This window comes from Chanos chanos, chromosome 1 (assembly GCF_902362185.1).
Source record: "Chanos chanos chromosome 1, fChaCha1.1, whole genome shotgun sequence".
Taxonomy (NCBI): Eukaryota; Metazoa; Chordata; class Actinopteri; order Gonorynchiformes; family Chanidae; genus Chanos; species Chanos chanos.
In genome coordinates this window covers 27,730,031-27,757,210 of record NC_044495.1, presented here as the reverse complement: position 1 = coordinate 27,757,210, position 27,180 = coordinate 27,730,031, and the positions used below count along the sequence as shown (strand labels likewise).

Here is a 27,180-nt window from a genome sequence, read left to right as displayed (position 1 = left end):
GGTCCATTTAGCAGAGTGGGAAACTACAGACAAAGAGAGAATACAGGACACAGAGGTCAAACCCACAGTCAGCACAGTAACACTAAACTCTATGAGCCCCTATGTCACATACTGGATTTACTAAAGATCTGTGTACTTATTTCATGAAACATTAGTCACAATGAGTGAAAATGACACATATCACATACCTCATAAAACTTCCCTTTCTGAAAGTTTTTATATGTATTATAGAAAACTGTTCATTACGATAATTGTGCGATATTTTGAGCACATGCAATTTTTAATATCATTCGTTTTAATTCTCTCTCTCTCCCTCCCTCTCTCCCCCTCTCCCTCCCCCTTGTGCACACAAAGAGGCTTTCTCACACAGATACACACAGTGTCAGTGGCTCATGACCACTAATGCATCATAGTAATGCTAGGAGAGGAACTTCCTGTTATTTGAGGGCTGGACACAGTGTAACACACAGTCTCACTTTTTCAGTTATAACCCCCTTCATTTTTTTTAACAGGAAGCTGTTTTTCCTCCTGTATCCAACACAAAGAGGAAACATCTGTAGCTTATTTCCAAACCCTAATACACACACACACACACACCATTTGGCACTTTTTGTTTTCAAAATGACAGGCGTACCTTTGCTAAAAAGGGATTTCAAGAAATGGAGACCAATAAAATGTCCTTGCTTCCAAGATTTTTTTCAAACACTTCTATCCTTGTGTCAATCCTTGTCTTTGTACACACGTTTAAATTCTGTACTCTTGGTGAGTGAAAAAGCTGAGACAATAGATGACAAAGCAATAGAGCCTTTTGTGTGCCTCGTGCTAACAGAAGCTGAATAACATCAGCTCAGGAAAAAAAAAGAATCAAAAGGAAAAAAAAGAACAGTTCTTTGAAAGAGGGAAGAAAAAATGACAAGAGCCAGGAGGTTTTTTTCATCATAACCAATCACTCCAGGAGTTAGCAATCATGTGACCAGACAGAAAACTCCCTCTACAGTCACCTAGGGAGGAAGTAAGTGTAGGGGAGTTTTTTGTGTGTGTGTGTCTACTACTGTGGTGGGGGGAAAGTGTACATTTGTTGCTGCTCTTGTCTGGGAGTGGCCTGTTGCCTTGGTCACCAAAAGATTTCCTGTTGGCCAGTGAAGTTTATATGCAGACTAGTACTGCATATTTATGTTCAAGATGAGAATAAATCGAGAACTTACAGTCTCAGTCTCTCTCTCTCTCTGACACACACACACCGCCCTGCTGAAACAGTCTCCCATGGGTCAGAACAGGAAGTATCCACAGGATTTCCCCTCTCCTTCTCACATGAGCCCCGAAACATGACACCAAACAGAAATGCACACAAGAGCACAAATACACACAGACGCACACTGAACACGGACATACACATAGGGCTCAAATACACACTCAAGTAAAACTGCCTTCACACACACACACACACACACACTGAAAGAGACACTCTGTTCCTCTGCCCAGCTCCCATGATAGGAAACACAGATAACTGTGAGCAAGGACAGCACCTTCCCCCTGATTTCAAACCCAGATCTCTCCCTCTCTCTTTCTCTCATACCACACACACACACACACACACACACACACAAAACACAATTCTACTGTACAATGTGTAACCACTATATACTATGTAAAGTGTATTACCTGCTCTGTTTGTTTAACTGTATAATGCCTTACCCCTATCCCTGTACAATAATAACATTACAAATATTCAGCTTTCCATTGTTTCAACAGATAAAAACAGCACTGCTTATTACTGTGTACTCCCTGAAAACCCTTAAAACAACATTACAGTAAGAAGTACAGTCATAACTGAAAGTGATGACACACTGTGTGTGTGTGTGCGTGTGTGTGTGTGTACCTGGAAGAGGGAGCCGTGTCCCTGTAGTCGAGCAGGACTGAGAGGGGCGACAGGACTCAGGCTACTCCAGAAATGAATGGAGGACAGAAGAGGACTGGGAGTCAGCAACAGACCAGACGGTGTCTGCAGGGAAAGGGACAGAGTCAGAGAGAATGGGAATGTAGAAACCTTGAAAAGGTAGCAATTCTTTCTCAGTATGGAAGGGCTCAAGTCAGGGAAAAAGAATATGTATGTGTGTGTGTGTGTCTTGGGAGTAAAGGGCATATGCGTGTGTCATGCTGTGTGAGAGACAGTTTGCGTGGGGGTGTATACTGGGAGTTGAGGATATAGGTTATAGTTCAGACTCCTTGTCACTGAATTTAATAGTAATGTGAACAGGACTGATAATAGTATACATCTGAATTTGACAAAATACACAAAAATACAGTTCTATTTTTTTTTATAGTTTGCTGAATCCGATTAAAGTCTAAGTCTAAGTTACATAGCGTGGACTGGCAGTAGACAGACCAGTTTACTCAACCTGAGCTTATTATGAAACGAAGCAGGACAGGTCTTCCCTCTGACTGAGCAAATAAGGGGTGTGTGTGTGTGTGTGTGTGTGTGTGTGTGTGATATTTCCCATTCCCTAAGGGTCAGGGACCTTAGAACCAGGTTCCGGTTGTTCAGCAACATATGAAATCAATATCTCGCTCTCTCCCCCTCCCTCTCTCTCACTCTGTCTGTCTCTTTCCCTCTCTAACTCTCCCTCTCTCTCTGTCCCTCTCTCTCTCCATTCCCCCCCTCCCTCCCTCTTTCGTGTCATTTTACTGTAGAGAGTTGAGCATATGGCTTCACTTACAGGTTTCTCCTTTCCTGTCTCTCTCCTTCACCCTTTACAGCCCTCTTTCTCTCTCTGTCAGCTCAGTCTGCCTGCCATCCGCTTCCCTAGAGCACCGTTGCTGTGTGTGTGTGTGTGTGTGTGTGTGTCTTATTTTACTTAGGGTAAATTAAGAAGGCTCTTGTTTGTAGCTGTGAGGGTGGTGGAGGAGAGTTTGCGTTTGACAGTGAAGAAGATTTGTGTGTGTGTGTGTGTGTGTGAGTAGTTTTACCTGTGCAGTAAAGAAGGCTGGTGTTAATGACCCAGATGGCAATGCTGGACTGTTCAGGGCAATGGAACCAAGGTCATTTCCTGAAAGCAGTATTGAAGGGGCAGAGATTTCAAGCCCTTTTGGCTTCCTGGTTTTTGGAGGAAGTCCGTTACTATTGGCCTTCCTCTCAGGGGGAGGGACTTGTGCCTGAGCTCGCTCCCTGTGGCCTGACGATAGGTTCAGAGGTTGAGCATTCTGCTCTGATTCGTCCATCCTGGCCTCAGGGCTGCGCCCCGGCCGCAGCTGATAGGCTGGGCTACTAGGGGGTGAGGGGGTACGGGAGGTGTGTGGGGAAGGTTTAGAGGTGAAGAAGACCTCTGCAGAGGAGGGTGGAGGAGAGGAGCGGAGAGAGACCACCTTATCTGAACGATTGGTGACAAATCTAATGACAGTTGGTCCCTCCTCCCCTCGCTCCACCCCTTGCTGTTTCTCCACTTTGATTGGTCGCAGCAGTGAGGGTGGGCCCTGGAGGGAGCTCACAGTGAAGGAGGAGTACAGACCGGAGTGAAGGTATTCGTTCCTGCAAGGACTCCTAAGTGATGACAGGGACAGTTTTGAGGACTCCTCCCCATCCCCTCCGTCAGACTCCGCCTCCTGAAGCATTGCTCCGCCTCCATCCCGCCCCAGCTCGACTGCCTGAGGATCCATCTTTAAAATGTCAGGAAACGACACAAACTTGTAGACGAACTTCTGACCAATTACTTTCTTGATAATGTTCTGAGGGGAGAGAGAGAGAGAGAGAGAGAGAGAGAGAGAGAGAGAGAGAGGAGGGGGGGAGACAATGACATTCAGCTGTTAGTCATCCAGCTTTCTTGGAGCTCCTTTATTTGTATGTTTTAATTTGTTTGTTTATTGAAGTCACAGTAGTTTATATATCTTAGCATCTTTGTGGACAAAACTAACCTAAAGATAGCATAGTGCTGATTATTGTTGATATTGGTGAGTATATGTGTAGGTGCTTTTGCGTTTCTAACCTTGTCATAGTAGTAGCGTAGCGCACGACTGAGCTTGTCATAGTTCATGTTGGTCTTGTTCTTTCGGAGACCCCAGAGTTTGGCCACCTCCTCAGACTTGAGCAGTTTAAACTCGCCATCATTGGACGTCCAGCAGATCAGGTGCTTGTGGCTCTGGTCTAACAGCAGCTGCAGGAGAAACTGCCACAGAGTGATAGCACTCTCCATGTCTGCAGAGAGAGAAAGAAAGAGAGGGAGAGGGAGAGAGAGAGAGAGAGAGAGAGAGAGAGAGAGAGAGAGAGAGAGAGAGAGAGAGAGAGAGGTGACACATCATGGATTAGCAACATCACCATGGGGACTGAGGTAAGTAGCTATATCAGTGCGAGATTCAAGTAGAGTCTGACTGATTTGAGGTGTGTGTCCTAAGAAGCACAGGCTGACTCCAGGAGGCTGTGGCAGAGCAGGTTCAGTAGGTTCACACTGGTAATGTTAGTTTAATTGCTCAGTAGGTTCATACTGGTAATGTTAGTTTAATGGCTCAGTAGGTTCACACTGGTAATGTTAGTTTAATGATTCAGTAGGTTCACACTGGTAATGTTAGTTTAATGGTTCAGTAGATTCACACTGGTAATATTAGTTTAATGGCTCAGTAGGTTCACATTTGTAATGTTAGTTTAATGGTTCAGTAGATTCACACTGGTAGTTTAGTTTAATGGATGTAGTGAGAACACCAGAAATTATCACAAATGGTTTTGATGGTGTTCTTCAGTTTAAGAAAGTCATATTACTGTTTATAATACAGGAATAAACATATCTTGAAAATGGGACTTAATTAATCAAGCTGTTGTCCAGTATTACTCCCAAGTCATGAGGCAAGTTAAGGAAAGCAAGAAAAAATAGAAATAAATCGCTTTTTGAGCCAACTGACGTTCACTAAACAACAAACATTCTGAGTCCCAGTTTATGAACATGGCTGTCTTAGAAGAATAAGCACATTTAGATGAATCTTGTGTACTGCATCAAGCCTAATACGAACCATTAAAACTAGAATAGAACCTTATCCCTCGCCAGAATTGCCCTTTCTCCCTTTGCCTCTCTACATCCATGTCTCTGTCCATTCCTCTCTCTCTCCCTCCCTCTCTACGTCTGTGTTTCTTTCTATCCCTCTCTCTCTCCCTCCTCTCTCTCTCTCTCTCTCTCTCTCTCTCTCGCTGTGTCTCCCTCAGATCAAAAACACCACCGCTGCCCCTCATCTAACTCGGCAAGCATTTCCTGTTCTGTTGCACATTAACAAACATGCATAAACAACAACAGTAACTGCATGGTCTGAAATACACACTGACCTGTGAACAGTTCTAGTGCCCAACTGGAACAAACACAAAGGCACAGCTACAGGACACCACACAGTTCTTCCAGGTTGAACAACAACAATGATCAGTACAATCTAACAGAAATACTTCCAATCTTTTCTCTGATTGGACAAGCCTGACTTTTAAGGCTGTGTTTGATAAAATGCTAAGGCATTTGGTTTTAGTAGAAAACTGTTCAGGTACACTTTCCCATTCACCACAAAAATAAAACAAACACAAAAAAACTGTCTGCTCAGCATGACACGCACTGGTCTATGAACACTTCCAGCTCCACATTAACGGTCATTTCTACTCAATAATTTAACCAGAAAGCCCTGCCCTAGCACATAGAACCACACACACCACTTAATCTGTCTCACTACTTCAACTGTCTCATACACACACACATTCAAATAGAGAGGAGAATAAGACATGTTTATCCCTTTTTTCAGGAATGATAGATTTTTTCTGTTCCTACTGGAGGAAAGTTTAAGGGTGACAAAGGGCACTTTAGACAGAAAGAAGAAGGTAGCATTTGGAGGGAAGAGCCAAGCATAGGGATGAGTAAAGATGAGAGTAAGAAGTTACAGGGAGAAGGGAGAAAGAGCGAGGGATTGGAGAGAAAAGGAGGGGAGGATAAATGGTGGAGAGACAGTTGGAGAGGAGAGAGAGAGACACACACACACACACACTAATCATTAACATGTTCCAGCTGTAACAACAGTGGCAGCAAGAGTGGTGTGATTCCACACTGACCTACCGAAAACACACACACAGTAAAAACTGTTTCTGCCCACAAACAAGATAAAGGTAGAGATATACTTTTTTGTGAACGGCTTCAGAATGAGGAAACCGTAAAGAGTTTTCTTTCTCCCTGTCTTTCTTTTCTGTGATGGAAGACAAGCCACGTTTGCACAAGTTTGGAAGTAAGTTTAGATATAGAGGAACTTTGAGGTTCCATGACATTTAAATAACCACAGCAGTTGCTATTCAGGTAACGAAAGCCCGTAATGACAGAAAGCATGCTATCTCATCACGATAATGAATGAGTCACTTTGGTTGTCACACTCTTGTTGTTTTTCCATCCAGCTTCACAAAGCCACAGATTTACTAGTCAAAGCAATGATGTAAGTTCTTTAGCAACTACCTTGTTAACTGATATACATAAATGACTTTTCACTGACAAATGAAAAAAAAAATTCTGGTGGGATAATGAAGAATGAGCAAAATCATGGCGAAAGCATTAGAGGTACATCATGTCATCATATGTTAGTATTAAAGGGAAATGCATGAATAAAGCAAATGCCAGTGTTCCATGCATATGCAGTAGCACTATCCTTGTCTGTGTTTGACTTTTGAGGTCTTAGTTGCTCTTCATTATTAGCAAAGGACATGATTACAGCACTAATGAGCTTTAAAGTTTCTCACACAGACATTAACTGGTTGGCCACACAATTTTTCAAACTGACTGATTTATACTTTTACTAACTCATTGGTTGGTCAATTTACAACCAACCGTGTATGTAATTACAAAAATGTGTGTGATTTCAGCACCACACTGGGTGACCTCTGTGTGGGTACATGTCTGATTACTCCCAACATGTCCAAAACGGTGGCCGTCGGGTGCCTCTGTATATCTGTGTGTGTATTTGTGTGTGTGTGTACTTTCACAGTAATGCATTAGGCATATATTTTGAGTAAATGTTTTAGCTGTTTGCAGATCTTTGTATGGTTGGCCGTGGTGAGAGGAGGGTTGAGTCAATGAGACTGACTCTGCACTATAAATGTAGTACCAGAAACCACTAAGTCTACCAAGATAAACAAATATTGATGGCTTTACTCACAAATTTTTTGCTGATAATATCACCACCCCATCAAACATTTCTGAACCGTTTACAAGAAACCCATGAGATGCAACAAAGTGGGGTAAAGGATGGGATGTAATGAAGATATAGTACAAGGGGGCTACAGAATGAGTGAGAATGGACAGAATAAGAATCCCTAGGTTTGGATACTGTAGTGTAAGAGAATGAGTGGGGTGGCTATGGACTGACAGATAGAATGGTATGGAATTTGGTGCTGGAAAAGGATACGATGATACTGGGTTGACATTTAGACAGTGACTGTGGATGGGTGATACAGGACAGGATTAAGAATGGGAATACTGACTGGGATGGGGTAGTTTATGGAGGTATTTAGGATGCAAGGGACAGGAGGATAATGACTGAATTTTTGTGATAACGTGTGGAGGTAGGGCCATCACAAATGAACTAGAACCAGGTTCATAGATCAGCCTCTTACTAACAGAGCACAAGTCTAGTTATGATTCCAAGCCCTGTAAAGGGGTGCAAGACCGAGAGGTAAAACAGAGGAAGGGGGTGAGTGTCTCTACCCAGTGGACGGAAAAGACAAGAGGAAGGAAGAACCAGAAGAGGGAGGAGCCTAGGGTCAGAGTATTGTGTCCTGACCTGTCTCCAATTGTACAGGAAACAGATTCAGCACAGGGCGGGGTCAGTACATGACTGACAGATTCAGAGATCATGTGAAATGGTCCAAGTGAGACACCCGAGCTTACCTGCCCAAAACCCCACCTGAACCAGAGGATAAATCACTCTAAACTTGCTTAAACCAGTTACCCTTCTGTTTTCTCTTCTATTTCCGCCTCCTCCACCAATAGCCTCTTTAACCTGTGTGTGTGTCTCTGCCAATGTGGCCAGTGAAGGGATTTTAACTGCAGTTACATCATACCCTTTGGTGCCTATAACTCAGTCAAACAGGGCGGGCTGGCCTTTACAACAGCCCTTCCTGCTGTCTCTGGAGGTACAGTGACTGATGAACTGAGAGAGAGAACGGAGAGGGACTGACTCACTCATGCGGACAGCTCTGACAGCTAGCATATTTTATTGGCTGAGAGAAACTCCCCGATTGCAGCGTGGCTTATTTTGGGAAAGTCTTTGTCATGTTCCAGAGTGTATACACAAATACGGTTTCCCCTTTTCTCTGGCCACAGCTAAATTCACGTTAATCAGCCTGACAGATTTTAAAGCCTGTACTACGGCTTCCCTCCAAAACTTGTGTGATTCACAAAGTAACTACTTAGACCTGAACAGACCTACAGTCTGCAAGATCTTAACTATTTTAGATCTGGGAGTCATAGAGCTTATGTTCATATCCATCATTAGATTCAGGGCTGTAACTGTAACTGTGTTTTGAATGTTTCTCTGGTGAGTCTGTTATTTCAAAATGTGTCTAAGTACTGCAGAGAGAAAGAGTGAGTAAGAATAACACACACAGATATATGCCCCTTTTCAGACATAGACATTGGTTAAACTCATAACTCAGTCCAGGATGTTTCCACAGTGACAAAGAAGGATGTGGTCAGAAAGGACTCAGTTTGTGCCAAGACAGGCTGCAGATATTTACCAGGAAGTCCCTTACATATATACACACACACACACACACACACACACACACTTTTACATGTATGTATTCATGGTCAGCCAAACACAAACTCAGACACGAATATTTTACACACACTTACTTCTTCCAGCTTCATAATCATTAGTCCTACTCCTGCCTCTGTTTGGTAGATGATTTGTATCTCTTTAAGTTCATTTCATACTGAAAGCCAATCCCCCCCACCCCCTCCCCATTTTTCCAACCCCCAAAAGAAGCGAGATAAAGCCATTTCCTGCTCAAGCATCCTCTGAGCTGTGCATCTGCATTAAGCGACCGTAAAACTGTCTAAATCAGGACTTCCTCCAATTCTCCTTTGAAGGGCGTCTTCCTGGGAACACCGCTCCCCAACTGAAAGGTAGGAATTCCTGCTGCGGGGAGTGAATCGGAAACACAGGGACCGCGTGGAGGGGACAAATAGGAGGTTTCCTCTCCCTCTCGTCTTTGTACGACTAAATATTGCTGTCCTGCTCATATGGAGAAAGCATACATGTGCATGGTGCAGGTCAAAGGAAATAGTCAGGTATGACTTATGGGACCTTTGATGTCCAGTGCCACTAATCAGAGAAAATAAACAAACCAGAGCAGGAATCTCCAGATGTCAAAAACAGCTCAGCCTCTTAACCTATAACTGAGGAAACTAGAGTTTGTGAAAACCAAGACTTCATTTGAAGGCATAAGAAGTAGGCTATGTTTTTATATGTTAGAACAGAAACTTTTATCAAACTGAACCACTATCCCTCACTTAAATGCATGTGAATCAGAAGGTCACTGACCCCATTTTTATTGAAGAAGGTATGAATAATGATTTTGTATTGTCAGCAGTTGAGGGAGAAAAGTGTGATTTTTTTTGTAGGTGTCATATAACCACAAGTCTTCACTGAAGAATGAATTGAAAAGACAGCCATGCTTTAAATGGGTTACAATAACAAAACATCTCTTTTGGGCCACATCTGATTAATGTGATGGATTAAGCCTAATCAATAGGGACGGCTGGATCAACCTAAGCTTAGATTTGCGAGTTTAATGCACACACTCTCTTTGGCCATTTTTGCTCAAGCTTTCAGAGATTGCATCAAAACAGCTTTATGGTCTATGTTTAATTACCAGTTTGCTTTACAGACGTTATAATTTTATGATTGATTAAATGGGGGGATTCCAGGAAAGTCAGATTAGAACCTACCTCCTAATATTTTCATAATTTAAACTTAACATGTTTCCAAATTGTGTGTGTTTATAGAATGGAATTAACCACACCAACTCACCCTCATTCTGCCACTTTAAGAAAATTACACACATTTTGCTGTTACTAATATGAATATGGAGTGAAAAGCAATGAAAAAAATGAAGCCATAATTCACTGACTGGGCAATTGCTGCTAAAGAGGGACAAGACAAAAAATCACAATAAAAATCCTGCCTGTTTTACTGATGTCACCCCTTACCCCTTAATAAACCACCCCGTTTCAACTTCCAACAGCACACATCCAACGGTAAAATACTAAAGATACTGTGTTCAAGCATTATATTTAAAGTTGAAAGTCCGAACTCTTGAAGAGGATGTGGTGGCACACTCTGGCGTGCGCAATAAAGTCCAATTTGGAAAGGAGCCATAATTTAACGCAATGAATGTGAAAGACTGAACATGGGTTACAGTTGGTATCACTGGAACAGCTACTTTTTCCCACATGAATCTTCTCATAAAACTTAGGGGGTGTCATGTATGATGGGGGAGGGTACAAGGTGAGTATGTTACGGTGGTTGATGCGCTCTTGTGGGCATGGTAATAACCGACATTCCCAGCCCCTTCCCTAACAGCAGTGTATGCAACGGTCAGAAAATTCATACGACTGTGAAGTCGGGAGCCCGTCAGTTAGCCATTGCAGATATTCGGTTTTTAATGGAATGCAGACGCCACCGTTTAAAAAAAAAAACAGAGCGGACAAGCCCCTCCACTGTAGTTTGAGCGGAAACTCGTAATGAGATTACTTCGTGTGTGCAGACATTACTAAGCCATGACTAAATGTGCGCTCTTCCTGCTCCGAGACTCTCACTGGAAAATTCAGCCAGCTACTGCGAGAGACAGAGCTGTAGAAGACTACTTTGACTCTCCTTCTCTCCTCCTACTTTTGCTGTGCCATAAACAAGACCGTATAAGAGAGACGCTTCAGGTCTGTGTCTGTCAGGGCGCATAGGTTTATACTGAAAAAAGAACTTGAAATGATCACCATAACATCTGACACAACTAGATGCAGGAGCCACATCACTTTGACTGCGAACTGAAGTTTCTTTGTTTGCTCCAGTGACTCATTTTCAAGATGCTGTCTGCTGCCAGTTTCAATCCGGAAGCGCATGGCAATTAGTCTGCTGCTGTTTCCAGACAAACCAGAAACTCCACTAGTGTTTTTAAAGCTGCACGAGCGCCATTTCACTCCAGCTTTCAACAACACAAAACGTTAAGTGAACAGGAAGAATGTACGAAAATAAAACAAAAATTGACAAAGTATAAGTCAGAATAGTTAAATTCGTATATAACGGAAATGGAAAGACATACTGGCCTTAGTCAAAATTAAACATATTCAACAAGCCTGAACATACATCCTTATCGAGCTAACCTAATACAATAACTGGGAAAAATAACATTTGAGAGACAGACAATCTGTACTACATAACAAGTAAAGATTTCACACTTCTCGTCAGTTATACAAAGTTCATTGTGATGACCAAGCTGTATCAAATTACCATGCTATATTTTGGGGGGGTTCTCCCACTTTTAATGACATATTCAAACCACATGCTCACGCATAAAAATCTACGTATATAAAGTAATCAATATGCCATTAATCGTGCATTTTAATACCTACCCAGGTTTGTGTTTTCTAAGTGCTTCTGTCCTTTTTATATTAAAAAGAATTCCGTAAAATGCGCTGTTTTTCCATGCTGTCGGTCGTCTCGGCAGCTCAGTCCGACTGTAATGGGATCCCGTCTGTTTTTTTTTTAACACTCTCTCTCTCTCTCCCTCTCTCTCTCTCTGAGCAGTGAGCAGGAAGTTAGTGCAGGCAGACAGCTAGCCGGCTCACTTCCCCTCGCGCTCTATTCCCTAGGCACTCGGCCGTCTGTGTAAACACGTTTTTCCTCCTCACTCCAAGCGCTCGGCCCGTTGATGGCCAACATCGCTCTATTCTACTCACACACACACGCATACATAGTAATATTGTAACCCGAATCTGCGCCCTGTGCCGCTAAGACTGACGTCACCGTCTTCCTGACCAGGACCGCTGGGAGGAGCCCTTGTTCCTTCCTCCACGCAAATATATTTGCTTGTGTGTGTCTGTGTGTGTGCGAGCGCGTGTGTGCGCGCGTCAAAAATTTAGTTTGGGGTAAAATATTTTGTTCTTGTCTACATTTAACGTCCTCTCCGTACCTATCCTGTCTATGTTAAAGGATCGGGATTAATTACAGATAACAATATTTTCCGTCCCTGCAGAAAGTTGAGTCAGTGATGTTGCAGAAATTGGAGTCCACTGCAATATCTGTTTTATCATAATTATCATGAGTCCTATTGTATTTTCTGATGGTTTATTGCGTTTCTACTTGCACAATGTAAAGTTTTGCGACGCTTTTGTATTTCTGTTCTGTGCACCCGCTGATTGATTATGACTGTCATCTAAGCTCTTGGACGTGTGTGTGTGTGTGTGTGTGTGTGCTGGGGGGAGGGGGAGGGGGCGCGGAGGCTCCATATGGGAGTGGATTCATCTTCCGGTTTCCTGGAGGGAAATCCTTTCCCTGACAGGAAACTGAGGCTAACAAAACATCTGCACACACACACACACACACACACACACACACACGCTTAATTTCTTCTGCACAAAAACGGACACACACCATATGGACACAGACACAGTATGTGTGGACTGTGCTTGCGGTTGATAACCACTGTGACAATAAAAGGTCTACCATCATGTGACGGAGCACTAAAGTCTGAGGTGGACATATGCAAGTGATTAAAACTTAGCAATTATGGGGAATCAACATTTTCCACTGATGGTGCGCCATCTGCCGGACAACGCAAACTTGTATAAACCAAGTAATTCCCTTAGGCGACGTTCGCTAGGTGGTGCATGTAATCATTTCAGTTCCTCAAAATTCACCGGTTGGTTCTCATGGATTCTAAACGGGTGTATTTGCGCCATCTTATGGACAAATTTGAGCCATCATGTAACAGACAACTATCGTTTGACTGATACAACTCAGTTTTTTCGTCGTGTGGCTTAAATGTATAGCACTTGGTATGCTTATAATTGATAAGACGTAAGAAAATGCTTCAGCACTGGTAGAATTTAGTACTTATAAGTGTGAGGTAATATATGATTATAGTTTCGTAGTTTTATAGGTGTGTTTTAGGTCATTTTGCTTTGCATCCTCTTTCTAGTGCATCGTTTAAAATCTGAAAGAATCTAACATTGGACATAGATATTAAAATCGAACAAAGGACAACGAAGTGCATAAAATCGAGATTGTCATTAAACTAAAACGGAAGAATATACTTTATAGAAATAGTTGAAATAGTTGAAGTTATTTATGTGCGTGTGTGTGTGTGTGTGTGTATATATATATATATATATATACACATACATATAACATAAAGTTATGTTAGTCATACCTGTCTCCGTATTAGCTATTTTTAATCCACATTTATCATGTCTATTTTTAATAATCAGAGACAATGAGGTTCTTACAGTTGTGCCTTCTCGAGTTACTTAAAAGGGGGCGATAAAGCTCCATTTTCGTTTTGATTGTCATGGAGCGTAGAAGAAGAATAAAAACTACTATTCCCACGACGCAACTCTGCAGCTGCGGTCACGTGGGACACTGTCTGGGTTAAATTGAAGCATCGGACCAGATTGCCCATTCTCTGACCCAACCATGGCACCGGTAGTGGACCCTTGTTCGTTCTCTTCTTTCGATAAGTGCGTGACCAAGCACCTGAACCTGACCTACTATGTGGACTTTGATAGCCATGTCCTCAAAGGAAAAGTCGCATTGACTGTAGAAATCTTGCAGGACACGTTTTCTTCTCTGGTAAGATCTCTGTTTCTGAACGTGTTGTGCTAATTTACAGTGAGCACATATTAACAATAGCTAACAGTGGTAGTAATATTATTCTCGTCAGAAGTATTAGTGCCAATATATACAAGTTTCAGCAGTCACAGAGATTACGCATCGCTGGCATTTACAGTGTAGCGAACCTTTACTTTTGCACAGAGTCTGCATAATCGTAAAACATAACGACATGCTGTAAATGTCTGCAGCTCTGCAAAACGCTGTACACACTGCCTTTCAAATTTATATGATCGCATATGGTGACTTCATAGTCCCTTTAGCAAGACCTGGATCTTTAGTTTTGGGGCATACGGCTGCTTACAGGAGTTTAACCGAACAGTATCAAAATGTCACAAAGGTATTTTTGTGTTGTACTTTGTATGTGTATGTGTGTGCGTGTGTGTAAAATCTGTGTGTGCTCTGGACTTTGATTCAGATATTAGTGAGTTGCTTGCTTGTGGACTTTTCACTTGAGGGTGTCAGGTTGTCAGTAGGAGACAGAGTGTTGGCAGAGGTTATTTAGAGCACTATATGGTCTGCATGATGCTGTGTTTAAGACCTACAGGTAGCTGTCAAAATAAGAAAAAGCAAACAGTAAGAATCATTATAGGGCTCTGGGTCACCACCAGCCATCAGAATAGATTCAATGTGCCATTGTAAAGACTCTACTAGTGTCTGTGGCTGATTCAGGGTCAGGTGGCTAAATTAAGGTTAGATGCCAGTCTGCAAAAGACTGCTCTCATCAGGGCAGAAGTAGATCTCTCTCTTTTTTTTTTTTTTTAGTGTTACACAGTTTCCTCATGTACAGTCAACTTACACCCCCCCCCCTCCCTCTCAGACTCTTGATACGAAAGACCTGAAGATCTTGAAGGTGACAGCCAATGGTCAGGTTGCCAAATTTGCATTTGGACCCAAACACAGCTTTAATGGGACACCCTTGGAAATCTCCCTGCCTTTTGAACTCTCACGGTAACCCTAACACACAAACACATACATGCACACACACACACACACAAATGCGCAAATACACTTTCATACCTGTGCAGACACACACCCCTCACAAACACAGTTTTTGGCAATATGACATAGCAATGGTGGAAGGACTAGTAGTTAGTACTGTATAACTTAGTGAAATGAACTTTTCTGGAAGGCAGAATTGCTCAGTAATTAAACCCCTTTTTCCTGTAAGTGTGACTTGGCAAAGCACAGGGTAAGACTGTAGATGTCTATCCGTTAATGAGATTACCTCGTACTGTGTCTGATCAAATTTTACACAAATATTAAATTTCTTTCCACCCCCCACTCTCTGGCTCTCTCTCTCTCTCTCTCTGTGTGTGTGTGTGTGTGTTAAGGGGTCAACATGTGATTGTGGAGATTGAGTATGAGACCTCTCCAACTGCTGTTGCTTTGCAGTGGCTGACTCCTGCGCAGACTGCAGGGAAGACACATCCATATCTCTTCAGCCAGTGCCAGGTATTGTCTCATGCCTCACACTGCTCTGTAAAAAAAAAAGCCAATAAAAAGCCATTTAATAACCTCTAAATGACATTAAACATTCCACAGATGCCATAGCCATCTCTTTGGGAAGCTGTAGTTTGCTTTGTTAGAGTAGGTGAATAGATTTCTTTTATCTGTAACGGAAATAGAGTTAGGACTAGGGATTTCGCTCTCCAAGGAATTGTAGTTTATTCCAGAACCAGTGAAATTCCACATTCTCCATACCTGATTGGATACAATGGCAAAAACAGGAATTCCATTTGACAGGCACTCCTTTATTTTAAAAAGAATTACTTTGTATGAACATTGACAAATAAAAAACTCAAACAACGGCACGTAACCCTCAAGTTTTTAACAGTTAACAGCAAACAGTGGTTTTATTCAAGTAACAATCTTATGCCTCCCTTCAATAATTTGAAAAATATGAGAGTAATAAAATATGGAAGATTCTACTTAAAAAAAAAAAAAAAAACTCTGATACAAGGTTGATTTCAGGTTTGAGGAAGTGTATGAAATTACCAGGTGTTAAATATTTAAATGCTACTTAAATATTTTATACATAAAACATGAGCAATTTACTTACCTATTGACAGACCATTACTGTCTGTAAATATCTATTTAAAAGGCTCCAGTTATATTTTGTTGACGTTTTACTGAACGTAAAACGTCAACAACTGACGCTTTACCTGTCTCTCTCTCAATATGTGCAAATTTTGTTTTAACAAGTTTTAAGTTTTGTTGTAGTACTGCTGTAGCAGCACTCCTGCGTGCTTTTTTTCCCTCTTGTTGTTTTTCTCATGTCGTCTGACTAGGTGTTACTGACTCAGCAGTTTTCTGAATTTTGACATTGACTTGCTACTGCGGTATTAGTTCTTGTGACATCCCAGTTATAAGCTGTAATGTGCTTCTGCCCAATTGTTTGGTTCAAACTAAAATGGCGGTGATATTCCATTTAAATGTCTTAAATCCTTTTAAATGTCTTTTTAAATGAAAGTTTAGATCTAAATCTTGTCAGATACACGCAAGCTTTAACAATCTGTTACCAAACAGCAGGCTTTCTTCATAATGGCTGTTAGCCAACAGCATTTAGCTATGGCCTCATGTCTGAATCATCTCTGCGTATCTCTTTTATTATCACCAAATTTGATATCAGTTAAGGGAAGAGTGTGTGTGTGTTGTGTGCACGTTCGCGTGTGTTTTGCTGACTGGAAAATGATACTGCTATTAACCGTATTAAGTTACCTCAGCAAGTTAAAACAGACTGAAACACTGATAGCTCTTTGTGTGTGTGTATGTGTGTGTGTGCTTGTGTGTGTGTGAGAGAGAGAGTTACAGCAAGAGAGACAGACAGAGAGAGAGAGAGAGAGTGAGCGTGAGAGAGAGAGAGAGAGTGAGCGAGAGAGCGTGTGTGCGTGTGTGACTGAGTGAGAGATACTGAGAACTCAAACTGGAATGCTGATCTGTAGTTTTATAGTTAAATCTATGTTTGAGTGAATGAGTTATTGATGTTGTAGAGAAGGAGAGACAGAGAGAGAGAGAGAGGGAGAGAGGAGGCTGCAGAGTGATTACATGATTGTGAGGGAATTAAAGTGTGACTGAACTAGAGTGTGACTGAATTAGAGCGTGACTGTTTTGTCTTCCAATCATCTCATCTCAGGCCACTCACTGCCGGACCATGATCCCCTGTCAGGACACCCCATCAGTGAAACACACTTATTATGCCCAGGTAACACACACGCGTGTAATAACAGTATTTGAGTAACAAACACTTAGCATGTGATCATCACAAGTTATCACAGTCATAAAGCAATGACATGTCAATGTGATTTCCATTTGTAACTGTGTGTGTGCGCGCGTGTGTTTGTTTGTGTTTTTGTTTTAGGTGTCCGTCCCCAAGGAGCTGGTGGCGTTGATGAGCGCTATGCGTGATGGACAGGAGCCCGATCCTCAGGACAGCGGGAGGATCATATACCGCTTCAGACAACCAGTCAGTGTCTTCTCAGCCCTTTGTTTTTAACTCTGTCTCACTTGGCCCCTCACCCTACTTCCTCTTACTGTCTGCAGCTCTAACATGTGTGATGCCAGAGAGGGGTCTGTGGGCAAAGTGTGAATGTGTATGTGTGAATTGTCACGTTAGAGATGTGTGTTCTTATGTCACGTTGCCTGTGGTCGCAGTTTGCATGGGATGAGTTGTCTTAGTTTCATGTTTCTTGTCTCTTTTTGTGCTCTATCACTTGTTTTATGTGTGTGATGGGTGTGATGATTAAGTGGGTGTAGATCTGCTGTCTTAAGCTGTAGCTGAAATGCCATTATGTTTGTAAGTGTGGTTTGGGACTCATGTATCAGTATTGTGTCATATAAACCTGTTCTCTTAATGAGCTCTGGCTCCATCTGATCCGTATGTGTGGCTGACTACCGTGTGTGAGTGTGTGTGTGTGTAAAGTTGTTTAGTTGTGTGTTCATGTGTGAATACTCTTTCTCCTCCCAGGTACCCATGCCTTCCTACCTCATTGCCATTGTGGTTGGAGCAGTGGAAAGCAGGTACTATTTTTTTTCTTGCTCATGATCGTATGCCCACCTCCACCTGTCTCTGACACACAAACACACACACACACACACACACACAGAAAGAAAGAGAGAGAGAGAAAGAAAAAAAGAAACACTCTCGATTTTCCATGTAGTTTCTCACTTACGCAGCATGTACATGACTCCATTGTCCACTTCACATGCACCTCCCCACAGACGATCACTCTGCGTGTTATGCCGAGTGTTTGTTTGTACACTTTGATTCTTTTTGATTCTCCTCTTTCACTCTCATTCGTCTGTCTTCTGTCAGTTCACTCTTTCTAAAAGCTGCATTTGAATGAGCCCTGTCTCTCTCTCACTATGTGTTTGTGTATTTTCATTTGAATGAGACCTGTCTCTCTCTCACTGTGTATTTTGCATTTGAATGAGACCTGTTTCTTTCTGACTGTGTGTTTGTGTATTTTCATTTGAATGAGACCTGTCTCTTTCTGACTGTGTGTTTGTGTATTTTCATTTGAATGAGACCTGTCTCTCTCACTGTGTGTTTGTATATTTTCATTTGAATGAGACCTGTCTCTCTCTCTCACTTTGTGTTTGTGTATTTTCGTTTGAATGAGACCTGTCTCTTTCTCTCTGTGTGTTTGTGTATTTTCATTTGAATAAGACCTGTCTCTCTCTCACTGTGTGTTTGTGTATTTTCATTTGAATGAGACCTGTCTCTTTCTGACTGTGTGTTTGTGTATTTTCATTTGAGTGAGACCTGTCTCTCTCTCACTGTGTGTTTGTATATTTTCATTTGAATGAGACCTGTCTCTCTCTCTCACTGTGTGTTTGTGTATTTTCTAAAGGGAAATTGGACCCAGGACCAGAGTCTGGTCTGAGAAAGAGTATGTGGACCAGGCTGCATTTGAGTTCTCCGAGGTGAGAATGTACATGGCCTTGAATGTGATGCTAGATGAAGAACTTTACATCTAATGTTAGTTTATTAACACAATGCAGAGTGTAACTTTACCTGTCACAGTGTTTTCCCACTGTCAGCATAGCTTCAGTCTCCATACCATAAGCCATAAATAACAGTTGTGTAGATGTGTCTAATTAGTGGCGTGTGTGTGTGGGTGGGTGTTTCAACGCCTGTGGCCTCTATTTCTCTCTCTCTCCCTCTCTCTCTCTCTCCTTTAGACAGAGACCATGTTGAAGACTGCGGAGTCCCTGGCAGGGCCATATGTTTGGGGGCAGTATGACATCCTTGTTCTCCCGCCCTCTTTCCCGTATGGGGGTATGGAAAACCCCTGCCTCACATTTGCCACCCCCACTTTACTGGTAAGTCCACACACAGCTTTTTAACACTCATTTATATGTGCACTGGGCCTGATGAAGAGTGTATTGTGGCTAATGCATATTGAACAGTAGTTAACACGCACATTTTTTTTATCTGCAGGCTGGAGACAGATCCCTTGCCAATGTAAGTGGTGTGTGTGAGAGTTAGAGAAATTGCTTGTGTGTGTTTACATGTATTTATGCGCGTAACCATATACTTTATATACAGTATATATTCTATATTGTCAGTGGCACACATTTGATTTCATTAAAAGTCCCAGCATAACATAAATAAACAGAAGCCTTTCTGCTTATAAGCCACCATCAATTTGTGCGTAGTTTCAGAATTCACAAATTAACATAATCAGAGCTTTAATTAAAACCACACTTGCACCAAATGAATATAATTAAATGATGCACCAAATGAATATAATTAAATGATGAATAAGCATTGACTGAGTGACATTTAAAGAACAGATTTACATAAAATGGAAACTTGGAATGAGAGTTCTTCACCAATTTAAATTTTGCATGCATATGAAACAGTGGTAAAGTGTGAAGTGTTTGTGTGTGTTTGTGTGTGTTTGTGTGTGTTTGTGTGTGTTTGTGTGTGTGTGTGTGTGTGCGCCTGTGAGAATATTTGTGTATGTGTATGCTTGTTTACTGGTTATAAACGCTCACTCTATTGTCCCACCATCTCAGGTTATTGCTCACGAGATTTCTCACAGCTGGACTGGTAACCTGGTTACCAATAAGACCTGGGAGCATTTCTGGTATGACTCCAACGACATGTCTCAACGCTATTGCAATGCCACCTTTGAGTTACTTAACACCAGTTTCTAACTACACTTACAGTCATCTGCACGGATGTTGAAAGAACTGAGTTGAAAAAAGACATTATAGTGACAAACTGGTGCTGTTAAAATAAATACAGCTTTCAAATTTTGTCCTCTTTGTTTAAATATTTAATGTAACACCTAACATGCTCCTTTTGGCATTTGTGTTTGAGTGCTGAAAGTGGGAAAAAAAGATGGTTTTGGGTTTTAGTGAGAAGTTGCGTTCTGTGTATCTCTATAATCATTTGACTGTGCTGCTGAAAGTTTATGAAACTAAAGGAGTCTGTAAGAGCCATAATCAGCAGAATATTACAACTATTATGACTCTGCACCAGTAAACACAGTAACTGATAAGCAGGGCTGTTTGTGATTATAAGGATATTTGATTGGGTATATACTACTAATGATTATATGCAATGAAGTAATGATGTACAATTATAAAAGTATTTATGTACATATTCTAAAAAGTAATATAATATATTTTAATATATAATAAATATAATGAATTCCATGTACTATATTTAATTTTATAATATGAATCTAATTACTACTGTAATTCAGCTTCATTATTTTTATTGCATATCATCATTTTACCCATTCTCCACTTAAGTTAAGATGAGTATTATTTGTAGCTTGTACAGTAAAAGTCCATGTTTAATTAAGTGTGATAAAGTGAAAACACTCTCTTGATAACTTTGTGAGATTATAGCAAACTGTGAGGTTTCCCCTCTTACTGCACGTTTCACCACCTCTGAAGTCATATGAAATTCATACAGTCTCTATCTCTGTAAAGATCTCATAAAAACACACAAACTTCATGTGTCATGAAGAGGTGAAAAGATAGCATCACAACCTCAGTGGTTCACACTCTCGCCATCTTTCTGTGCAGGCTCAACGAGGGACATACGGTGTATCTGGAACGGATGATTGGCAGGTGCATGGAGAGTGAACAGTTCAGACAGTTTAAAGCCATCGGAGGCTGGAAGGAACTGCAGGAGTCTGTAAGAGCCATACATGCTTACAAATAAACAAACTTCACATGAAATACAGATAAACAAACATTAGCGTGAAATACAAACATACAGCCTCTACAGGACACACAAATACGAACTCCATATGACAGACAAATATACATCTAACTTCACGTGACTGACAAATATAGAAATTCCACATGACCCATAAATATAGAAATGCTACATGAAATATCATTACACAGACTCGACATGGCACCCACAGTCAGGCACTGAATGTGTCATTTTACACAGCTTCACTTATAAGCTGCTACATAATCGACTTGACACTGTTTACTTATGGACTTTTAGCTGATCTCAAGTGAATTATATTTCTCGTTTCATGGAATGTTTTACAGAGTAATTATATCCTCTTTGTTGTATTCATCACTACCTATACAGTAGTCCTGCAACAAAACCAAAGATTACATAACTGAAAAGAATAAACCAACTACTCAATACTTATCAAAAAGAATGGCTGATGGCATCATTAAGTGACATTAGAACAGTTGTCCAATAATTACATTTGGTAAATATGCAGAATATTAGGAGTAAAGAACTACATTATGATGTTTTCAGTCAGAATAGAGGAATTAATGAGAGGTGCCGGTAAATACATACTCATTAAGACTGTACTGTAAACTCACTACAAAATGACTTAAAGAGGTGATCGCTGGAGCATAGTTTACAAACCGAAATCCCCAAATCACAACTTAATTGAGAGTGATTTGCAGTACTTTTTTATTTCAGTAATCTAGAAGGGTTCAATGTAACAAACAACCCAGTTATTTAACCTTTATGTGGTTCGACTGGGAAGTTTAATTAAAAAGTACAAGCCTTGCTTGAACTGGTATGCAGACAACACAGCTTTATTTGTTTCTGATGCCCAATGTCCACCGGCCTGTCAGTTTTCTGCATGAATGCATAGATAACATCAACTTGTGGACATCTCAGACTCTCATGCAACTAAATAAAGATAAGACAGACGTTTTTTCTGAAACACAGAGGTGCAATATACTAGTATATCTAGATTCTTTACCACTGAAACCCAAAACCACATCAAGAATCTAAAAGTTGTTTTTGATAGCAATCGAAGTTTACAACCACTTAGCAACGTCCGCAAAACATCTTATTAGCACCTCTGTTATGTCTCTAAAGACTGTGATGTGCTCACCAATGCTGACAGAGAGAAACTCATACATGCTTTGGTGTCAACAAGACTGGACTACTGTAATGCTGTTTTATCTGGCCTGTTCAAGAGCGCTATCAGAAATGTACAAAATGCGGCTGTCAGAATATTAACACACAGCAGAATGAGAGAGTACACTACACCAACACTTAAGTGACTGTTCACTGGTGACCTGTAGCTTTTTGAACTGATTTTAAAATTCCTCTCTTTGCATCAACGTTTAGTTGCTACGGCCACAAACAGTGGAATTCCCTCCTAGAAAACCCCACAAATTTCTGTGGATTCCCCACACAGTCCTGAAAGAAACTTTAAACATATCTGTTTGACGTTGATTTTAACTAGGTTCTGTTTCAAATTGCTAAAGCGTGTAGCTGTTAAGGGGCAGGCCGTGGTTAAGTGCTGTGGCTAAGTAAAAGTGCACAAATTGTTAAAGTGAGTAAAAGAGTGAACTACAGACAAAGATGGGTAGAAACAGTGCTAATGAACCGAGGGCTACAAAAGTGCAAGAAAAGAAGCTAGCACTTAATGTGGGGTTGAAACAGTGCTATATGGGATAGCTGGGATGGTGTGAATAGCAGTGAACAAACCAGCTTTACTACTGCAGTAACATCAGACAGGGTCTATTACACCATAATGCAGAGTTATAATGCACCACATCTTTAATGTGTTTCATGTCCTTCTATTCTCATTTTACTTTCATTTCTCTTTTAAATCCATTTAAACTTGCACTTTGTGTTTCACTGCGTAAAGCACTGCAAAGCACCATGGGTTGAAGAAAGTGCTATAGAAATAACATTATTAATATTATTGTTGTTTTTATGTAATAAAAATCAGATTTCAGGAGTTGAAAAAAAAACTCAACAAAAAAAACCCCATGTACAAACCCCAATACACACATACACAAACTGACATGTGAATGTTTTGCAGGTAAATACCTTTGGGGCGAATAATCCTCTCACTAACCTGGTGCCAAACCTGCATGAGGTTGACACTGATGAGGCTTTCTCCTCTGTGCCCTATGAGAAAGGCTTCGCTCTGCTTTACCATCTAGAGGAGCTGATGGGTGGCCCAGGTAAACACACAGTCTATAGACAGCACTGTTTATACTGGACTAGCGTGTCTTTGAAAGATGATCACAAGAGCTGAGTATGCAGATCAACTCTCCCCTGCCCCAACAGCAACTGAACTCAGAAAGATGTGCATTTTTTTCATATCTCTAAAAAAGAGTAGCAAACAGTATTGTTTAAGAATATAAGAAAATGTGAATGGAAAAATTCTACCTGTAGAAAAAAACACATCTAAAGCTTCTAAAAACAGAGGAAAAATCCTTTGTAAAGAGAGAGATTTTTTTTTTGTAAATTTGATGCGTGTTGGTGCAAAGCTCTCTCTATCTCTAATGTAATTTAAAAATGCAGCGTCAGCAATAGAGACTGCGCGGCGAACAAAACTGCCTGCAGTGTTACCAGACAGCAAAGTGTGAGAAAAAGTTAGCACCCACGAATGGTTTTGACATGAAACACACGTGAAGCACCTTTTTTTTTTAGCACTGTCATGAAGATGTTGCTGCTTTTCCGTTACAGGGTCTTCCTGTCTGTGATGAAGAAATTTCTTCATCGTTTCCTTCGTAATTTTCTTCACAAAACCCCTTCATGTAAACTTGTGTCAGAGTTAGGGGGTGTAGAGCCAGAGTGTGTATTCCAATTCCCGATGCAGATAGAAGGTAGTATTTACCTATGTTGCCCCAAGGCAACATTGTTGTCACAAGATGAGATGAAATTGACCTTGACAGATAAATAGGTTTTTCTGCATGATACATTTAGATGATGCATGGCATCAAATGCTACTTGTGAATTCAAGAATGCCTAAGCACGGCATGGTCTGGGTAGTTTCCTTTCAAGTCTGTGCATCAACCACAAGAGAATGATTTACACCTTGATGTTCAAGCTGTTTAGTCTCTAAATGCACACTTATGTTTCTGAAGAATTAGAAGAGGAGAATTTATTTGCAAATTGCTTTTTAAAATCAGAGCACATATTGCTGAACTAAATAACAGATCGATATGAATAATAAGAATAACAGCAAGAGAGCATTACAGGAGGCAATTTAAAAGGAAAGATAAATTGAGACTTGTATTGAAAGCAAGTAATTTGATAAGAAGTATCAAAATCCAGTGTTGGACATCATTGAAAATGATGTTATTTTAAAGTGCCTTATGATTCTTCTGCAACATTAACACGGAGTTTCCATTCCCTCAAATTTACCAAAACTCAAATATACTTCTTTGATTTTCATTTTAAACAACTGTAACATCAAAAAATTATACAAGTACATACACATTCCTTTTTCCCTTTCTCTTTCTTTGGTCTGTGTCTTTGTAGAGGTGTTTATGGGTTTTGTGAAATCATACATCCAACTGTTCGCCTACAGTAGTGTGACCACAGAGGAGTGGAAGAACTACCTGTTTACCTACTTCAAAGACAAAGTGAGACCATACATACAGCACGCACACACACACACACACACAGATGTGGGTGTGTCACAAACCGTGGACAAGCAGAGTGTTTTCTAGCTCCTATTGCGAATTTCTTGCACAGCACGAAATTGATCTCCCTGTAGTGTAGTATTCAGCGATTATCTTACTCCAAGTCATTTTTTGTTGCAATAGACTACACTGATTACACACACACACACACACACAACAAGAATACATGAGCAATGCAGGCAGACACAGATGCATACTTACATAAAACAAATATACACACAATCATACACTCTCATACAAAGTAAAAATAGATATGGACTGCAGGTGTAGAGACACATACAAAACATGCACTTGTACTACAGTCACACGTAGGCATACAATGGTAACTATCTGTTACACAGTACACGCACACACACACACACACACACACACACATATTCTCTCCTTGACATACATAAACTTATGCATTTATACTACAGACAAGCATACAGAAGTACATTAGAATAACCACCTGTTCACCTACTTCAGTGTCTGTTTTATGTGTGTGTTGTATGTCTTCTCTCTGTCTCAGGTGGACATTCTGAATAAAGTGGATTGGAATGGCTGGATGCACACTCCAGGAATGCCTCCAGTCAAACCCCAGTGAGTATAGGAGACGCAGAGGTTCAGGCTGTGTGCATGCTTGTGCGTGTGTGTGTGTGTGCATGCGTATGTATGTACATATGGAATGTAGGATCTGACATAGGATCTGTTTGTGCAGGTATGACACCAGTATGGCTGATGCTTGCACTGCATTGTGCCAGAGATGGTTGAAGGTGAGCTGCACACACACTCACACATCACACTCACACACTCAGTGCCACTTTCCTGTCTCTATTTGATTTGTTTCATTAGAAACAGTTAGCAACTGGCCTCTTGCCTTTAACCTCATTTTGTCAATTTTCTTCTTTATTCATGCAAAAGAAAAGATAGAAAATAAGATACAGAATTCAGAAAAAAATATATAATACAGAAGAAAAAGAATACTAAATGAAGAAGAACACGGAATGAGGTGTATTTGTGTGCGTCCCAGGCTAAAGAGGGGGATCTGGCTAGCTTCACACAGGCAGATGTGAAGCAACTTTCTTCTCATCAGATCATTGAGTTTCTGGCTCTTCTGCTGCAGGAGGTAAAGAAGGAAGCAATGTTGTTCTTGTTGGCATACTAAAATTAAGAAGCTCATTCACAAGATTTCCGTTTCGTGCTATTAAGCAACTCCGCTCGTTCTCATTTTCTCTCTCTTTGTCTCTCCTTCTTCTTTTGCACATCCTCTGCCTTAGGAGCCCATCCCCCTTTCCCATGCGAAGAGGATGGAGGAGGTGTATAGTCTCAACAGCATTAAAAATGCTGAGATTCGCGCCAGGTAACCTGGTTTTACCATATACTGGAGAGCAGTGGACTAGGTCTACCTTCATTTGAGCAAGTGTATGATCAATGATGAACACGGGGTTGTTGTTTTATCAGGTCATAACTGTATCTCGTGTGTGTCTGTGTGTGTGTGTGTCTGTGTGTGTAGGTGGCTCCGTGTCTGTGTCAGGGCCAAGTGGGAAGAATCAGTTCCATTGGCTCTGAAGATGGCCACAGAACAGGGGAGGATGAAGTTCACACGTCCGCTCTTCAGGTAACCACAAGAAGTCCATTAATCTTGCTTAGGTCTAACTGTATCAGATAACCAAAGCAAGAGATATCAGAAGACTTCCTGTACAGAATTACAACATGATAATTTGATATTTCTTATCTGTAGCATGACTTTGTCACCTCCAACACCCCCCCCACCTCAATCTATCTTCCCTCCTTTCCTTCTGATTTCTTTCTTCTCAGGGAAGTGTACAACTTTGACAAGTTCCGAGATGAGGCAGTCAAGACCTTCATCGCACATCGTGCAGAAATGCACCCAGTCACAGCAAACCTTGTAGCCAAGGACCTAAAGGTCGACCAGAGTCAAAAAACGGGTTTCTAACCCTAATGTTTCACCTCAGCTTTACACTCTCAGCCCAGGCTCTGTTTCAGGGCTCTGTCAGTGATTTTGCCTCTCGTATGTATTATCAACCCCAGCAGCAGTGTTTATATTCAATCAACCCAGATAAAAGTCAGTATATTAAATCAGGTTTAGCTTGAGTAATCTCTGTGGTATTGTATAACACTTTCTTGTCTGATGATGTGAACGTTTTGTGCTTTTGAATGGACGTCTCTGCCTGAAGGCAAGAGAACAAACCAAAATGTCACCATCACAACACCACACATCTTTCATCACTCTTTTTTCTTCTGCCGCTAAACATGGAATCTTCCTCCTTTTGCGCAACGACGGTTCCTCTTTCTGTGATCTTTTTATGATCGCGGCTTCAAGGGCTCCTCAAATAAAAATCTTACTAAGACAGGTCCTCTCAGTCTTCTTGACGTAAATAAAGCCTGAATGAT

The 27,180-nt window shown here is 41.0% G+C and overlaps 2 protein-coding genes across 5 annotated transcripts in view; one reads left to right on the top strand and one right to left on the bottom strand.

Moving 5' to 3' along the window:
* The window catches only part of elk3 (ETS transcription factor ELK3), a 13,155-nt gene extending 1,204 nt beyond the window's left edge, over window positions 1-11,951 (bottom strand). Inside the window, exons 1-5 of one of the 4 annotated variants that reach the window (XM_030778216.1) lie at window positions 11,628-11,951; window positions 3,981-4,189; window positions 2,968-3,723; window positions 1,880-2,002; window positions 1-23 (exon numbers count right to left, since the gene is read on the bottom strand). The exon at window positions 1-23 is cut by the window's left edge and continues 1,204 nt beyond it. In XM_030778216.1, coding sequence (XP_030634076.1) covers window positions 1-23; window positions 1,880-2,002; window positions 2,968-3,723; window positions 3,981-4,187 — 1,109 coding nt within the window. In that variant the 5' untranslated portion in view covers window positions 4,188-4,189; window positions 11,628-11,951. Of the gene's footprint in view, window positions 24-777; window positions 1,304-1,879; window positions 2,003-2,967; window positions 3,724-3,980; window positions 4,190-4,995; window positions 5,060-9,800; window positions 9,814-11,627 lie in introns of those variants that run through there. The other 3 variants (XM_030778238.1, XM_030778223.1, XM_030778230.1) reach the window with 3 other exon arrangements.
* Window positions 11,952-13,689: 1,738 nt separating this feature from the next.
* On the top strand, window positions 13,690-27,149 carry lta4h (leukotriene A4 hydrolase). Its single transcript, XM_030785212.1, has 19 exons — window positions 13,690-13,845; window positions 14,705-14,835; window positions 15,219-15,339; window positions 17,021-17,089; window positions 17,246-17,350; window positions 17,852-17,904; window positions 18,738-18,810; window positions 19,069-19,209; window positions 19,328-19,351; window positions 19,909-19,979; window positions 20,932-21,043; window positions 23,169-23,313; window positions 24,620-24,723; window positions 25,295-25,365; window positions 25,484-25,538; window positions 25,796-25,891; window positions 26,043-26,125; window positions 26,279-26,383; window positions 26,584-27,149. The coding sequence occupies exons 1-19, from the start codon at window positions 13,690-13,692 to the stop codon at window positions 26,720-26,722; spliced, it is 1,854 nt and encodes a 617-aa protein (XP_030641072.1). The 3' UTR covers window positions 26,723-27,149.
* Window positions 27,150-27,180: the final 31 nt, after the last annotated feature.